This window comes from Sturnira hondurensis, unplaced genomic scaffold (assembly GCF_014824575.4).
Source record: "Sturnira hondurensis isolate 20B ecotype Veracruz unplaced genomic scaffold, ASM1482457v3 Scaffold0004136, whole genome shotgun sequence".
In the NCBI taxonomy this organism is placed as follows: Eukaryota; Metazoa; Chordata; class Mammalia; order Chiroptera; family Phyllostomidae; genus Sturnira; species Sturnira hondurensis.
Window position 1 is genome coordinate 51,552,826 of NW_028076767.1, and position 19,219 is coordinate 51,572,044.

Here is a 19,219-nt window from a genome sequence, read left to right on the forward strand (position 1 = left end):
AAGTTTAATGTCTCACAGGAAAAATTCTTGAAGAACTCTATCATGACCTGTTAAGCCATGAATGAGTAAAGAGAAAGGTAAAATTAAGATTTAAAATTTAACAATAATAGGAATGCCTCTCGTATTTGCTTAGACATTTGATGTATACAGTTGTAGCTATACATAATATTGCTATTTAGATCCTATTGTATTAGCAAATTATTTGGTTTTCTGTGGATTGTATTTCTCCAATAAGTATATAGCCTTTAGATCTATGAGTGACCTAGTTTAAAGCAAGAAATAAAATATAATATCCAACCAGATAATGTAAAATACTGTATATGTACTAATCCTAATTATATCCTATATAGTCTAGTTTATTCTGGTTGAACTCTCTCATCCTCTCTGAGCTTCATTAAATATAATCTTCTTTTTAAAAGAGAAATTTGAAGCCATGTTCTAGAAAATAAAACAATCAACTATCCCTGTTATGGAAATATAATTCAAGCAAAGTAAAACTTAAACATTAGAAGCTATTATCTAACTAAATGCAAACAACTCAAATATTTATAGATACACTTTTCAAAGCTTCTGTTTGCAAAGATAATTGCCAATTAAACTTATGAATGTGTACAGAGAACAGTGATTAGAAAATGTATACAATTCAAAATGAAAATATAGGAAAATAAATTTATATATTTATTCAACTACTATAAATATAACACAGACATTTAATTTTAAAAACATATAAAGTAGTAAACAAATGCGAGTGTATTTTATCTATGACCTACTTGAAAAACATCTTGGGAGAATTTCTTGTTTTTATAGCATGTAAAAAAATCAGTACAAAACAGAGCTGGTTCTTTGAAAAGATTAATATAAAACAGAAAACTATACTCGAATAAGAATTAAATTAAAAATAAAAATAATAAAAACAAGCAAATAAAAAATACATAAATAAAATTGACAAATGCTTGGCTAGACTAAGGAAAAGAGAAACTCCTATAAACAAACTGAGAAATGAAAAGGAAGTAACAATGGACTTCTATAGAGATACAAGGAGTCATACTACAATACTATGAAAGAGTGTATGTCACAATTTCAACAACCTGGAAGAAAGGGGTAAGTTTCTAGTAAAATATAACCATCTCAGACTGAATAATGAAGAGCTGGAAACTCTAAATAGGCCTAAAACACTGAGGAAATTAAAGCAAACATCAAAACCTCCCCCCAAAAACAAAAGTCCAGGACCAGATGGCTTCACTAATGAAATATACCAAATATTCAAAGATTTGATACCTATGTTTCTCAAACCATTCCAAAACATTCAAGAGGAAGCAATACTTTCTAACAAATTTCATGGAGCCAACACAACCTGATATGAATACTTGGCAAGGATAACACAAAAAAGAAAACTAAAGAACAATATCACTGATGAATACAGATGTGAAAAATCCTAAACAAAATACTAGCCAATGAAATGCAACAACACTTCATATGCATATGCAATGACATATGCAAATTAACCAATGTAATATACCTCATATACATAAGAAAGGGTAAACATCATATAATCTTGTCAATAAATACAGAGAAGAATTTGGTAAGATATAACATCCATTTATGATTAAATACTTAAAAAATGAGTTATTATGTTAAAGAAGGTATCCCAACATAATAAATGCCATTTATGAAGCCCTCAGCTAGTATCACACTCAATGGTGAAAAACTAAAGTTTTCCTCTAAAATCAGGAACAAGACAATGATGCCCTCTCTTACCAATCTTATTCAACACAATGCTGGAAGTTCTGCCAGAGAAATCAGGCAAAAGAAAAAAAGAAAAGGCATCCAAATGGGTAAGGAAGAAGTAAAAGTGCCACATTTTGCCAATGGCATGAGTCTGTTTAAAGATAACCCTAAAGACTAAAAAAAACTATTAGAAAAAATATTTAAAAATTATTAAAACAAAAACTATTAGAAACAGTAAACAAATACAGTGAAGTTGCAGGATATGAAATCAATGTACAAAAACCCACTGCTTTTCTGTATACTAACAATGTAACTTCAGAAACTTCAGAAATTGACAAAAACAATTTCTTTTTCAATTACAACCAAAAGAATAAAATACCTAGGAATAAACTTTGAAAAAGGATGTGAAGGAGCTATATGCCGAAAACTGCAAAGCATTTTTTAATAACGATTGAAGAAGACACAATGAAATGGAAAAAATAGTTCATGTTCATGGATTGCAAGAATCAGCACAGTTGAAATGGCCATATTCTCAAAGCAATATAGATTTAATGTAATCCCCATCAAAATCCTGATGCCATTAAAAATAGAACAAAAAATCATCAGATTTGTACAGAACCAAAAAATAACAAAAAACAGACAAACAAACAAAAAACCTTAATAGCCAAACCAATCCTGAGGAAAAAAGCAAAGCTGGGAAGATGACACTATTTGATTTCAAAGTGTGCTACAGAGCTACAATGATCAAAACAGCATGACATTGACGGAAAAACAGACAAACAGACCAATGGAAGACAATTGACAGTTCAAGAGAGAAACCATATATATATGGACAAACGATTTTTGACAAAGGATTCAGAAACAATGAGGAGAGGCTTAGGAACCTCCAGGACATCTTTAAACGTTCCAACATCCGGATTATAGGGGTACCAGAAAGGGGAAAGAAACAGCCACGAGTGGAAAACGTATTTGAACAAATAATAAAGGAGAACTTCCCCAGTCTGGCAAAGGAAATAGACTTCCAGGAAATCCAGGAAGCTCAGAGAGTGCCAAAGAAGTTGGACCCAAGAAGGAACACACCAAGGCACATCATAATTACATTAGCCAAGACCAAAATGAAGGAGAGAATCCTAGAAGCAGCAAGGGATAAGGGGACAGTCACCTACAAAGGAGTACCCATCAGACTGTCAGCGGATTTCTCAAAAGAGACCTTACAGGCAAGAAGGGGCTGGAAAGAAGTATTCCAAGTCATGAAATCCAAAGACCTACAGCCAAGATTGCTTTATCCAGCAAAACTTTCATTTAGAATGGAAGGACAGATAAAGTGCTTCTCAGATAAGGTCAAGTTCAAGGAGTTCATCATCACCAAGCCCTTATTATATGAAATGCTAAAGGGACTTATATAAGAAAAAGATGATGAAAATATTAATAGTGAAAGGACAGCAAATACACAGTTATTAACAACCACACCTAAAACAAAAGCAAACCAAGAAGACAACTAGATCAGGAGTGGAACCATAGAAATGAAGAACACATGGAGGGTTAGAAACAGGGGGGTGGGAGGAGGAGAAGGGGGGAGAAGGCACAGAAAATAGCATAGATGGTAGGTAGAAAATAGATAGGGGGGAGGGCGAGAATAGTGGGGGAGATATAGAATCCAAAGAACTTGAGACACGTGGTTATAAACTAAGGGGGGGAGAATAGTGGGGGAGGGAGTGTGCGGGTGGAGGGGAATGAAGGGGGGGAATAGAACAACTGTAATGGTATAATCAATAAAATATATTTTAAAAAAATAAAAAAAATAAAGCACAAAAAAAAAACCAAAACAAAAACACACAATAAAGAAAAGAAAGCCTCCGGTAATGATGCTGGCACATTCGAAAGCCACATGCAAAAGATAAAATTAGACTACAATTTGTCCTCATGTACTAAAATTAATTCAAACCCAATCAAAGACTTAAGTGAGTATAAGATCCGAGTCAGTAAATCACATAGAAGAAAACATAGGTACTAAACTTATGGACCCTGTTTGTAGAGAACATTTTATGAATTTGACCCCAAAGGCAAGGGAAGTAAAGACAAAAACAAATAGAACTAAATCAAACTAAAAAGCTTGTGCATAGCAGAAGAACCTGCCAACAAAACAAAATAGCAAGCAACTGAGTGGGAGGTGATATTAGCAAAGCGTAGCTCCAACAAGGAGTTTTTTCCAAAAAATATAAGAACTCATATACTGTACATCAAACAATCCAATCTAAAAAAAAAAACGGGCAGAGGACCTGAACAGACATCTCCCCCAAGAAGACGTAAAAATGGCCAACAGATATATAAAAAATGTTCAAATGTACTGGCTAGTAAAGAAATGCAAATCAAAACTAAAATAAGATAGCGCCTCACACCTTGATAATAGAATGGCTATTATCAACAATGCAAGTTGTTGGAGAGGTTGTGGGAAAAAAGGAACCCTCATTCACTATAGCATAGTAAACTGCTATAGTCACTATGGAAAACCATCCGGCAGTTCTTCAAAAAATTATTAATAGCATTACCATATGACAATCAACCTCTGAATATCTACCTGAAAAACTTGAAAACATTTACTCACAAAGATACATGCAGTCCTATGTTTATTGCAACATTATTCACAATGATTGGATAAAAAGGAATTGGATAAAGAATCTGATACATGTATATGAGGGGCAACCCCCCAAAATGGAATTTATCCATTAGACATCTGTGTATTGATTTGTAGATGTTTTGGAGAGTACTCCAAAGTACTCTCCATTTGACCCAATACACTTATCAAGACATTTTTTCCACTGCTCAAAACAGCTTTTGAACTCATGCCTTTGAGCAATTCTGGTGTTTTTTTGTTTCTCCTCTTTCACCTTGGCAAAACGTTTCCCTTTGAGGACTTTTTTCATCCAGGGAAACAAAAGAATGTTGCTGGGGTAAGATCAGCTGACTAGAGAGGGTGTGACATGGGTTCATGCTGGTTTTGCTCAAAAACTGCTGAACACTCAGTGTGGTGTGGGCAGGTGCACTTGTAAATCACTCATCATGAAATATGCAGACTTATTGTCTTCAACAAAAATTCACTGAAGCCAAATGCAGCCTCTGAAAACAATGCTCGCTGGTACACTGATACAGATGGGTTCCTAGAACACTGAGTGGGGGAAGTCTGTACTATACAGGGCTCACCCTCTAGAAGACAATTCTGGTGTTTTGGTTCTTTCTTCATATTGTGGAATACTACTCAGCCATTAAAGAGATGAAATTCTGTCATCTGGGACAACATGAATAGACATTGAGAATATATGCTAAGCACAATCTCAGTCAGAAGAAGCTAAGAACTATGTGATTTTACTCATATGTGGAATATGAAATCATAACTCACAGGTACAGACAACAGTATTGTAGTTACCAGAGGTTAGAGTGAAGAGCAGCAGTACAGGGAAAAGGGGGCCAAATATATGGTGAAGGAAGATGATTTGACTTTGGGTGGTGCGCACACATGTAATACATAGATTATGTATTATAAAATGTACTCTTGAAACCTATATGAACTTATTCAACAATGTTACCCCAATAAATGTATCAAAATAAAAGACAATGAAAGTGTATCTTTAAAGTACTTAGAGAAAAACAAAATCTGTTAACATAGAAATTTCTGTTCATTTAAACTCTCTTTCAAAAGTGATAAACAAAACCTGCCATAATTTATTTATTATGAGCAGACTACAAGAAATTATAAAATTCTTTAAGTGAAGGGAAAATGATACCAAATAAAAATTTAGTTCAATAAAAAGGAATGAAGAACTAGAACTATGGGCAGATATAAAATATTTTTTATCATTTTAAATGTCTTCAAAATAATTATTTATATCAACAGTAATGACACTGAATGTGTAGGTTTTATAACATATGTAGAATTTAAAACGTGACAATGAGCCCTGGCTGGTGTAGCTCAGTGGATTGAGTGCAGGCCTGTGAACCACACGATCATGGTTCGATTCCCAGTCAGGGCACATGCCTGGGTTGCAGGCCAGTTCCCAGCAGGGGACTCATGAGAGGCAACCATACATTGATATTTCTCTCCTTTCCTCCCCCTCTAAAGGTAAATAAAGAAAATATTTTTAAAAAAATAAAATAAAATGTGACAATGATAATACAAAAATGGGAAGGGGACCTGGAAGCATATTATTAAAAATTTCTACATTATACATGAAATTGTATTACATTATTTAAGATAGATAGTGATTAACCTAAAACTGAATATGTAAACCCTAGAACACAGCTGATGAGCCAAGAGAAAAAACAAAATGAAGTAATAAAAATAATAAATCCAAAGATAGCAAGAAAAAAATTTAAGAAAGGGACTATAGAAAACAAATAGCAAAATGCTAAATTTAAACTCATTCAATATATTCATAATTCTATTGAATATAAGTGATCTAAACCCTCACTGAACAGCAGAAATTGTCAGACTCTATTTTTTTTAAGTTTCAATCATATGTTTTTAAAGAACACACTTAAAATGTAAAGGCACAGGTAAAATATTTTTTAAATGTTCGTACGAATATTAATCATAACAAACATCTAAAGAAATGTATCGATTTCAAAGTAGACTTCATGACAAGGACTATTACCAAAGATAAAGTAAGTGCCATAATCCTAAATATATATGCCCCCAATTACAGAACTTTACCTTAAATCAAGCAAAAACTGACGGATCCTAAAGTAGAAATACACAATTTTACAAGACAAATCCAGAGACCCTCAGCAATTACAGTACTCCTCTCTCAGCATTTAATAAAATAAGTAGACAGAAAATCAGTAAAGATATAAAAGACTTGAATAATACTATCAATTCTCTTGACATATGGACAGTTATAGAATTCCAGCAGAATACACATGCCTTTTTGCATATATAGAACACTGTTCAGGACAGACCCTATGCTGGATTATAAAATAAGAACCAAGACAGATCATATTCTGGACCTAAAAAGAAATCATAATACATTTACAAGTATTCAGTCCTACAGAGTATTTCGTTGAACGCAAGAGAAATTAGAGAAAAAAAAATAGTAAAAAAAAACCCTTAAAGACAAGAAAGAACAATAGATATTTGGAATATCCCCAAATACTTGGAAATGAAGTAAAACACTCCCAATAACCTAATATTCATAGAAAAATCATGTGGAAAATTAGGAAATAGTTTGAACTGAATTAAAAGGAAAATAAAACATCATAATTTGTAAGAGGTAGCTAAAATAGTGATCAGCGTAAAATCTATAGCTTTAAATGTCATTATGAAATAGAGAAAGTTCTAAAATCCAAAACCTGTTTCTATCTTAAGAAGCTAGTAAAAGACAAGCAAATTAAACCTAATATTAGTGGTAAGAAAGAAATAAGAAATTATGAAAATATTAAAATATGAAACATACAAACAATAGAGAAAATTAATGGAAGAAAATTCTGGCTCTTTTAAAAGATCCATATAATTGGTGCTTGCTTCGGCAGCACATATACTAAAATTGGAACGATACAGAGAATATTAGCATGGCCCCTACGCAAGGATGACATGCAAATTCATGAAAAGATCCATATAATTGATAAATCACCAGTTAGAATGAAGAGGGAGAAGTCATAAGTTATTAAGGCCTTTATGATAAAAATAAAATTACTACAAATTCTAAAGACATTAGGATAATAAAGTAACATAATGAATTACTTTACAATGAAAATGTAACAGTTTGATCAAATGGACAAATAACTTAAATAATACAATTTACTTAAACTGAAACATACAAAAAATCCTGAGCCATAAAATAAACATTGGTAAATTTGAAATTAGCAACTTCAACTTTTTCAAAGAACACAGTTAAGGAGCAAGCAAGTAGTAGACCAAAAAAAATAAAATTATCAATGCTTTTATACAGAAACAGACTTGTGTCCAGCATATATAAAGAATTCTTACAACTCTATAATAAGAAGTCACCTCAATTTAAAAATGAACATGAGATTTATACAAACATTTCACAAATTAAGCTATATAAATGGCCAATACATTCATGAAACACTGTTATTATTTGTCAGGGAAGCACAAAGTAAAACCCTAAAGAGATGTTATATACCCACTACAATGGTTCAGAGAAAAGACCAGTGATACAAAATGTTGAGAAGATGGTGGAACCATTGATGTCCTCGTATGTTGCTGGGCAGGGTGTAACAACAATTTTGAAAAAGAGTTTAGCAGTTTCCTATAAAGTTAAATACCCCATACAACTCAGCAATTCCACTTTTAGGTTTCTAACAGGGAAATGAAAATATATGCCCAACAAACATTCATGGTAGTTTCATTCTTCATAGTCAAAACCTAGAAACAATGAAATTTCTGTCTATGGAAGAGAGAAATTGTGGAATAGCCATATAATGCAAATCTACTCAGTGATAAAAAAAACAATAAATTACACACACAACAACAAAATGAAACTCAAAAACATAATTTGAGCAAAATTAACCATCATGTCTTGATTCAATTTATATAAATTTCAGGAAATGAAAATTTAATGACCTACAGGACCCCAGTGATTGTCTAGGGTCTGAAATGAGCAGGCAAATAAGACGAGAGATTCAGACAATATTTGGGGGTGATGGAAATGTTTTATGTATGGACTGTGCTTTCACTTGTCAAAACTAACTGAACTATATACACTTAAAAGAGATTAATTTTATTATATCTAAATTACATATTAATAAAACTTTTAAGTTTATACTTTTTTTAAGTTTGTGCAATTTGCAGAAATGCGTGTGCATTTGCTCTCTCAGGATGGTTCAGCTAATACCCAGTGGCCAGCTAAATTCATCAGTCTGCTTAGCATATCAGTTTTGGGGTGTAGGATACTAAAGGAATATTTTTATAAGTGTTTTTTTTCATATAATATCTAAACCTAGAGTAAATCATTTTGTTGAAATAAGAGTCCCCTGTTAGAGAAAACTAGAAGAAAGGGTGAGTTAGGAAAAAATGCCTGTAAGTAGTACTCCAATGTGCTTTTGATTCATATTTTATGCCAGACGATGGGATTGTATACAGAATATAGTCATTTTGTGCTTCTCTCTTGCTGACAGCCTTTAGCTCTACTTACTTTCTAAAAAAATAGAAAAAACTATGCCTTTAGTATAATTTAACCAGCCATAAGCATAGAATTTCTTAAGACAAATACAGGTCATTGAAGTACTCAACTATGTACTTAGAATCTAGATTTTACCATCTTGTCAATGAATGGAAATACCTGTTTATGACCCAAACTATGTTTTGGTTCATTTTATAGCAATATAGATATTTTAAAAACCTCAGCATTTATTAAATTTGAAGTAAGAGTATTCCTTGACTCTTCAAGTAATTATGTGGTTTAGGTGAAATGACTAGCATTGATTATGTGGCCTCTAATTAAATTAAACCTGTACTGTATAAGTGAATTAAACCTGTACTATTTTCTGAGCATAGGATAGGTACTTTGGAATCAATTTCAGGCAAATATCACTAACTCCTTTCTTAATCAACTGTTCATTTACTAAAGTTAGGCTCATGGTTTTTTTCCTGTGAAGGATACAGCCTAAACAGTTTGTCTACCTTACTAGACATACTGTCTTTCACACATCTCAATTCAGACTCACTACAGATGGCCCTGACTTTCATCCTTTAAATAGATAAAAACAGCCCTGGCTGGTGTGGCTCAGTGGATTGAGTGCCAGTCTGCCAAACAAGGGGTCACCAGTTAGATTTCCAGTCAGGACACAAGCCAGGGTTTCGGCCAAGGTTCCCAGTGCGGGGCATGTAAGAGGCAGCCACACAGTGATGCTTCTTTCCCTCTTTCTCCCTGCTTTCCATTCTCTCTAAAAAAATAAATAAAATCTTTAGTAGATAAATAGATAGACAGATAAAAGCAAAGGGGCACCCCTTTCTCTGGGACACTTTATTAGAAGTGACGCCGGTGGTAAGAACGGACCATGTCAAAAGAGACAAAGATGGAAAAGAAAGCAAATGACCAAGAAGATAGGTCATTTTAAAATACCATGAATGCGGCCAAAATCTACTTTAAAAATGATTACAGGGTTTATTGATATCATGTTTTATAAAATGTGTTGGGAAAACAATGTGTTGGTTGAATATGGTTGAATCAAACACTTCAAACTGTTATTTTTTCCCACCTGCTTCGTATATTGCAGTTCCAGTACCACAAACACAAATACCTTTACTCTAATGTTCTGACTCACAACCAAAGGTAAAGGCAGAGACCATGTGTCATGATGTGATTTTCTATTGAGAGGATAGCACTTTTTAGAATGTTCTGCAAATAAATGCAAATGTAGTAAGAAAAAGAAGATGGCTTAAAAACCTTGTTAAATTACAAAGATTTAGCCTAGGTAGTACTGAAAAGGGTATTCCACCCAAGTACTGAGTATATGAAAAAAGTTGTATACAAGTTTCTTTCTTTCCTTAGGTGAAATAACAAAGGTGCAGTTTATTTTTTCCTGTAAAAATAAAGTAATATTCTCATATTCTCAGCTAGAAATATATTTGTCATGCAAAAACACTATAAAATAAAATTTCATACATTAAAATTATATATAAATACTCTTGGGGAAGTATAAATTTTTTTAATTTTTTCATTCCTTAGCAAATCGTAAGTGTAAAAATAATATTAACACTTACGGTAGATTTCTAAAAATATTTTTAAATTAGGTTTGAGGCTGAGAGGCAGAGATGTCACAATTTAAAAATTAACATTTTAACTCCAGTTCCAAAAAACATATCTTTGGTAACCCCATGACATACCTTCTTATTACATTACAAACAAAATATTTATTCTGAATGCATTTTACCTCTAATCAGCACTCCAGGTTACAAGTTGATATTGTAAACAATCTGAATTTCTACTTTAATTTAGAATCCATGGTGGATTTAGACAATTTTCCTCTCCAGATTTATCACCCAAATTATAAAATTTACAACTGTATTGGCTTAACTTTTTTTATCCTCAATGAGCCAATGGTAAATCCTGGTACCTGGATTGAGATAATCAAAAATCAACATACTTGAGATTCTGACAAGGTGTATTGTGCCCAAGTGCAATCTTCCCCCATAACTTTGTTTTTTATCCAATCTAGCACTAATGTATGCAAGCATTTTTGGAAATGTATCTGCAATTATCCAAAGACTCTACTCGGGAACTGCCAGGTACCACATGCAGATGCTGCGAGTAAAAGAGTTCATTCGCTTTCACCAAATTCCCAACCCTCTGAGGCAACGGCTCGAAGAATATTTCCAACATGCCTGGACATACACCAATGGCATTGACATGAACATGGTATGTATTTCTGCTTCCAAAAAGGAAGCACCACAGCATTTTAGCTACAGCCAAAATGGGAAAGCCAGTCTCACCAGCTTTGAAACCCTTGCTTTTGTTTTCCTCTCTCAGATATTTATTTTCTCCCCTGGAGATAGTCTCTCATTCTCAATCCATGGCATTGCATGATGCTATATTCTAGTTATACTGTGTGGCAAAGGCATTATAACATGATGCAAACTGGTATAGCTGTGTGCAGCAGAGTTCCCCCTTCTGGTTGGAGAGCATTGCTAAGCTGGGGCATGGGCTTTCCCCACATGGCCTAGCTACCAGCACCCCCAAAAAACAGTTGAACCCATTTGCATTAAGATTTCGCAAGTAACAGTAATAATTATGATGACCCCAAACAGAGATCCGAGGTTAACAATCTTTAAAAAAAATAAGACATTTTGAGAATTTGTGGAAGCAGTTAGGGAGCTTAAGTATGTTGTAAACACTTTATGATAGGAAGTTTCATGTTTATGATATGAAAATTTTTTCTGTTTTAAAAAATTAACTGTGCCCTTTTACTATATCTATTTTAATGTATCTTTCCTTTCAAAGGGGAAATGTGGATTCCTTCATAACTTTTAAATATATTCAGTATCAACAATCACTTCTTGTAATTATTTCTTTCTCTAACAATACTCAAAAAAAAACCCAACACAATTAGTAGCAACATGACTGGTGTCTATATGGCTCTTCTTAGAAACATTGCTTATTTCTTTGACCTTGCTGTTTGGTTTTTAGAAACTGGTTGTCTGAGATAAATCATACAACAAGTCCAAATTCTATGGCATACCATAGATCTTTTTTTTTTTAAAGATTAAAAACATGGTGTCCTCCCATACCGCTACTCTTCCACTGGGCAGGAACTTGTTTCTAAGAATATTCAGAAAATAAAACCCCTCACATATAATGCCATCAACAGTATAATAAAAATTTTGCGTAAGTGAGCCTGTACAATTTAGACTGGCATTTTTCATTTGACCAGTGATATTCTAATAAAAACAGCAAAGGTTTGAAATTAGCGGCCCAGGTACAGACATCATTTGCAAATATTGCCTAATTTGAAAGACCTAGTTATATATGGACACATTTATCTTAGTGTGTGATTTATCTGACTGAGAAGGACATGCCATTAAAGAAATTTTAAAGTGTTATCAGCACATTTTATATAAAATCATACAGACTTCATAAGATATACCTAAATATCCCACAGTTCCTTGTGAAAATGCATTTGATAAATTAATCTCACAAGGAAAACACTTTAATCTCACAAGAAAACACGTATAAATTGATCACTTTTATATATTACTGTTCAACAAAGTTATCATTCAGAAACTATTAGGGATTCTCTAATACTGGGTTGACTGAAGCAGTGTCAAGAATTTTTGATCAACACATGTGTCACTCAATTCTGTTGTTTTATACTCCTGCAAGATGATTTCAATGACAGTAATAAAACAACTATTTATTGTACCTCCCCTCTCCATATAACTCTAGTTTTATGACCATATTTTGTGATAAAGTCTATTTTGTGACAACTATTTACCTTTCATTGTTTGACTCTATTACCTATAAATATGGTTTATATACCACTTGCCTATTTACAATGTACTTATGAAAGATTTATCTCTTTCCTGTCTGCTTCACACCTTAACACATGGAATCACAACACCCACCGGTAAGAACAGGAGGTATTTATATCCAATTTAATTCTTGTGTAAATTGTGGAGAGCACCCTTGTTATCTGTTAGGTATAGAGCTTGTTAAATGATTTCCAGTGTTAGTTCTGATCTTTTTTGCATGATGTAGAAGAGGAAATACAAAGCAAGGAATTGGGAAGAGGCCAAGAAACTGGAAGAGGCCAAGTACAGAATAGAAATTCCTTAACTTTAACAACGACTTGACCTCTAATAATATGTATATAGTTTCCCCCTACCCACACAAAGTCACTTTTCTGCCCCTTGCCCCACTCTGGTAAAGGTTATGGGTATACGGTTTGCATTAGATAAATTGTCATAAAGAAAATGTCATTCTTTTTCACCATCCTCTATTTCCATAATGTAGGTACTTTTCTTCCCTCTCATCTGCATGCCTGTATTACATGATCCTGAAGTGTGTGAGCTCGAAACCATGTGCCAGAGTATTGCATGTGGTTTTGAGAGCTTGACTTTGCACGAACTTTTGTTTGTACACAGTGTCTACATTCCTCATCTTGTGACTGCAAAGTGAGTAAAAAATCAAAGTGCAAGATAATGCAAAACTCAGCAAATAGAAAATCTCAGCTAATTAAGCATGGTGTGCAAAACAGAATTGATTAGAGAAAAACAATTGTACTCTTAGACTGTTGAGAGGTTAAAAAAAATCTAAATGAATTTTTTTACCTCTAAAAATACATTGTTAAAATCTCTGTGTCTTGTCAGTTGATTGTTTACTAAACTGTGATTTATTAATAACTTAAAGTGATTTAAATTAATGTATTGTGATACATATAAGTACATCTAACTGTTGTATTTTACATTAGCATTCCATTTTATTTTGTTCAATTATAATCTTAAATGTGATTTTTCATGGAGCATTTCAGGTCATTTTTGCTCTTCAGCCATGTCCAAATGAGGTACAAGATATCCAGTCAAATGGTGTTAATTAACCTAAAACTATTTTTCATAACCCAAGATATTTGATCCCTTGATAGATCACAAAACAGGAAAGAAGTAACCTAAGCTGTGCAGCCATATTCCTTATTTCCTGCGTCTTTGGGGTTTTTTTGTGAAACAGCTATTGACAGAAGTTTCCAGAATCAAAACCATTCTGAGCTCTTTTACTTGAATCAAATGGTTCAGGTTGCAAAAAAGAAACAATTCAGGATCATAAGACTGATCAAAGGAAGCTACTCTTTTGCACCTGATGTCAAGCTTAGGAAAAGTAAAAGTTACCTCAAAAATGTCTTTAGATAAATTCTGGAGAACGCTTTCCCTTCTAACCCCCAGAAATTTGACTAATTGAGAAGAAGGAGATACTTTCTCAGGATAGGATGAAATCCACCTCGAGGAATTTCCCCAAATCAACACTGCCTTTTAACCCACTATGAAACTTTCTGATATTATCCAACATAGATTTTAGTGGCAACATTGCCAAGAACTGAAAATCACCTTACATGTCAGGGTAGCCGCAACCTTCCTCAGATCACGCACAGAAGCCTGGCATGATTGAAGGAGGGACCCAAGTACCACGGCCTATACATCATTCTAGTTGGAGAGAAATAATCAATTATATAGAAATTACTCCGTAATTTAAAATTACATTGGCATGAAAGAAAGCCTTCGTGAACATTTAATGACAAATTTTATTCCTTACCTAAAAATATCCCCTCAATATGCCACTAATCTTGGACAAGTCACTTAACCTCGGCAATTTCATTAAACTTGTCATTTTCAAATATTTTTCAAGTACCAGAACTCAAATATGTTAACTGTGTGAAACAGTTATTGCGAGAGACTTTTGTGCTTGAGGATAGGGATTCTAACCTGCCTGCTGCCCACTCTCTCGCTGCCTGTAGCGGACCTCTCCGTCTTCCTCTGGAATAGCTGCTTCATATTTTTCAGAAACCACTGGACTAAGTAGGGGGTAGAATTGTTAGGGCAAAGATCCAGAGAGACTATTTTAGGTAAAGACAAGGACAGGAATACAAGCACATATATGGGAGAATACAATAAAGAGTTAAGGCAGGCATTCCAGAAACTACTTTGTTTAATTTATTTTATGAAGAAAGGAGAACAATTGAGGGGGATTGTTTTTGTTTTTATTTTGGGGTTTGTGTTTGTTTGTTTGTTTGGCCTTAACATTAATGAAGAGAATTTTGAGTATCAGATGTAGAAGCAGGGAATATAAGACAGAAAACTGTACTTGAACAAGAATTAAATAAATAAATAAATAAATAAATAAAATTAAAATAAAAAAAAAACCTAGGAAGAAGGATGAATTCTTCAGCGAGACAGATAGGCAAGGCTGCTGAAAGGCAGGATGGAAGGAAAAAAGAAAGTGAACACCTTGGCTTTAAGGAGTAAAGGAGAAAACCCCATGTCCCTTCCACTGTATGGCCCAGCCTTCTTGGTCTAGCAGAGATTAAATTAATGCCTCAGAAAGGAAGAGGTATAAAATAGGAAAGAGTTGAAGAAGGAAGAATATTTAGGGATTTCAATCAAGAGTTGACCTAATAGGCTAAAAATGCTTAGAACCACAGCGGGACTCTGAGTGACAAAGCATGCATTTAGAATGGATCCAACAAACAGAGCCGATCAAAGTGGAAAAGAAAATATCAAAAATTATATATTGTTTGATAAAAATTCTTACTTCTTGGGCCTGGTACAATTTCTTAGGAGTATTTTAATAAAAATTTGAGTTCCTCTCCTCCATGACTCTTTGCCAGCTCCTCTGTTATCTGTCAGGGCAGTCTGCTAACTCTGACCACTGACCTTAACTAGCTACTACTTAACACAACCACTACTCACCACCTACTGCCAATACTTATATCTGCATCCACACTCTAACTCTCTTCCTTTAAAAACTTGTTGTCCCCATTCTCTATACTTATTTAAATGACTTTATCTGAGCCAGACTTTCACATGCTCTCTCAGACTGTTTTGATAAACCATAGTGAAATGTAATTACAAGCTCTTTCAGTTATGTTCGGCTCAGCAACTCTGGTGAAAAACAATCCTTGTGACTTTAAACCCCATCAAAAATATAAAGCAAGACTTACCAAATGGCACAGCTCATTTTCACCGCATTGATTTTGATTCCACATTACCTTTTCCTAATGATTTTATCCCAATTTTTTTATTTAATTATTTTTCAAGTACAGTTTTCTATTACTCCCATCCCATCCCACCCCCCATGCTCCCCCCTCCCTCCCTCCTAATGATTTTTTGATATACTGAAGTTGATAAATACAGTCAACAAAAAACTTTAATTAGTCAAAGAGCTCTAAATAAAATGACTAAAAATATGATGACCTCGCCACTGGGCAACAACTCTTTTTCAAAGAATTCTTCAGAAAATAAAATCACTCACTTCTAAAGATGTCAACAGCATAATATAGTTTTTGTATAGGTAAGTCTGTATAGTTTAATTGCTATTTTTTGTTTCACCAGTATGATTCTAACACAAGAGCATAGCTTCAATATTATCAGTCAGTTGCAGAAGGCATCGTGATTACTGCCTCAGTTGAAAGACACGTGCCCATTCTCTACACTGAGGTCCAAATTGCTCCACAAGGAAATCTATGCACTTAGAAAGAGGGCATGGGGACTAGAAAAAATGTGCCTTTAAATGACAATTACCCTCAAGACCAGTGACATCTTTTAGTTTTCCATAAAAAATACTCAGTTACCATTTAGGAGTTTAATTAAAATAATTGTCACCTACAATGCACTTTAAAAGATGTTTTTATCTTCATGTTGATTAGCTGATAAGAACTGTCTGGCTCTGCAGAAACTGGATAGGTATTAAAATTTTGCAGTAGCAACGCCCTGGCTGGTGTAGCTCAGTGGATTGAGCGTGGGCCTGTGAACCACACAATCACGGTTCCATTCCCAGTCAGGGCACATGCCTGGGTTGCAGGCCACTTCCCAGCAGGGGACTCACGAGAGGCAACCATACATTGATATTTCTCTCCTTCTCTCCTTCTCTTCCCCTCTAAAGATAAATAAATGAAAAATATTTTTAAAAATTTTGCAGTAGCAAGATATCTACTATTAACATATACATTTACCTACTCTAGCCAGAGCCTGAGCAGCAGGTGCTTAAAAAGGGCAAAGCATGTGCTTTCACTTTTCACAAAAACTATTTGCCCTAAAGTCTCAAAAATACCACAGAGAACAATCAATACCACCTGGAGCCCCTGATAACATATCAAGCATCAGACAGACATCTGATATTTTCAGGTCACATATGATATTTGCTCAGTCAAATTTGACAAGTGGTAATGGTCACTTCATTCTGGTCTCCAGCCATTATCAAAAGGACTTATTTACAGCTGGCACCATGCTGCTTCCTTGCAAAGTGAGCTCCAGGACAGTGGGATCTGATCTTTAGTGATTCCTGAGCCAAGAGAAATAACGCTTCAAACAAGGAAAACAGTTCAGGAACACCATGCTGAGACAATAAACACACTTCTGTAGTCTAGTCTCTCCATTTATTAATGTTCCTCTTACATTAATAAATGTAGGAGGAAGGTGGAGTGATGTCTCAAATTGTTTTTGAACTCTCTAAAACAATGATACTATTTGATCAGGAATCTAGAGTGCAATTTCTTTTGCTGAAGAATGTGCTGTGTTTACAAACACTGTCTTTGGAGGGATAGGAGCACAGGACTAATTCAAACTCAATTCACTTTAAGATCATTTGATATTCAACACAGGTTTAGTCAATAATAAAAATGTAGACAGAGATATTAAAATTCAGGTTTAAAATATTCCTTGGAAATGTGATTTTAAGTCTACTTAAATTCTAATGATAGAGGAGCTCCATACTTATCAAACCTAATTGAATCAAACCATCCACAATTTCTCCAAAAAAAAAATCCAATATCTTTTTTGTGTGTGTGTGTGGAAGAATTGTCTGAGATGTTTCCAATGGCCTGGGAATGTATATTTAAAATGGATATGTAAATGTTCCATCCAATGTATCACATTTTTTCAATTATCTTGAAAGGTGAAAATAAGTCCAATAGTTTAACTATTCCTATTAGTCATATAGCCTTAGGCAGAAATACTCAAGAAAATTATATATATTTATTTGTTTTTCTTGGTTTAGAAATATTGCTCTCCATGAGGATGAGTGTGGATGCAAAAATATATAGCCAAGGCCCCTTTCATAATCAGATATTCCTAAAAAACCTCTTTTCATTTGCATCATTGGCTCCTAGGGGTCAGGTGCACTATACCCAACAGAATTTTACACTGAGTTTAAGAACTATATGATAAGAATCTATCTTATTTAGGGTCCATCACTTCAGATGGTGGGTATTAATACTCCAGAGATGTGTTCAATTGTTTACATATATGCCACAGTACATCTTTGCCACTCTCCTGGTAATCTTTCTATATCAGAATGGTCTACAGCATACACCAAACTGAAACATAGCCAGTGGATATCACTAAATTCTCCACACAAGTTTGAATGGTAATAGCTGATTTCAATGAAAATAGCTTTACTATTAAGAATAATACTTTTAAATATCATTGCTTTTTAAAAACAAATTCTACAGGGCCATGGGTTTTTTTAAACTTTGTTTTTATTGACTAGTAAATTATTTAAAGTGTTGCATCTATTTTATAATAATATTGGTCTACCATTATATGCTCTTTAAATGTTAGAAAGCTTCTTTAAATCATGTGGTCCTTGTGGTTTTATATCAAGTATCCTGATTTCTCCAACATTATAATTTTTTCTCAAGATTGCTGTGGCTATTCAAAGTCTTTTTTTTAGTTCTGTATAATTTTTTGGAGTATTTCTTGTAGTTCTGTGAGATATACCATTAATATTTTGACAGGAATTACATTGCATATTCAGATTGCTTTGGGTAGTACGAACATTTTAACAATATTAATTCTTGCTATCCATGAGCATGGTATATGCTTCCATTTATTTGTCTTTTTATTCTTTAAAAATTTATTATACTACTACAGCTGCCCCAGTTTTTCCACCTTTGCCTCTCTCCACCCAGCACCCTACATTCCCTCAGGCAATCCACACATCTTTGTTCATGCCGATGGAACATGGGTATAAGTTCTTTGGCCTGCTCCATTTCCTATACAGTACTTTACAATCCCATGACTATTCTGTAGCTACCTATCTATTCTTCTTAATCCCTTTACCTTTTCACCTAGTCCCCTATACCCTCCTCCCATCTGGCTGCCATGAAACCCTTCTCCATCTCTATGATTCTGTTTCTTTTCTCCTTGTTTGTATTTTTAGCTTCAAGTGTTAGATATGTATTTACTGCCATTTTATTGTTCATTGTTTTGATCTTCTTTTTCTTAAATAAAACCTTTAATATTTCATATAATAGTGGTTTGGTGATGATGAAC

The 19,219-nt window shown here is 33.9% G+C and overlaps 1 protein-coding gene and 1 non-coding gene across 2 annotated transcripts in view; both read left to right on the forward strand.

The window, feature by feature from the left end:
• The window catches only part of KCNH7 (potassium voltage-gated channel subfamily H member 7), a 166,461-nt gene that overhangs the window by 98,488 nt on the left and 48,754 nt on the right, over positions 1-19,219 (forward strand). The window contains exon 6 of the mRNA XM_037044579.1: positions 10,903-11,102. Within this exon, the coding sequence (XP_036900474.1) occupies positions 10,903-11,102 (200 nt within the window). The remainder of the gene's footprint in view (positions 1-10,902; positions 11,103-19,219) is intronic.
• LOC118986003 (U6 spliceosomal RNA) lies at positions 7,236-7,342 on the forward strand. Its single transcript, XR_005066246.1, has one exon. It is a non-coding gene; the product is annotated as a U6 spliceosomal RNA (small nuclear RNA).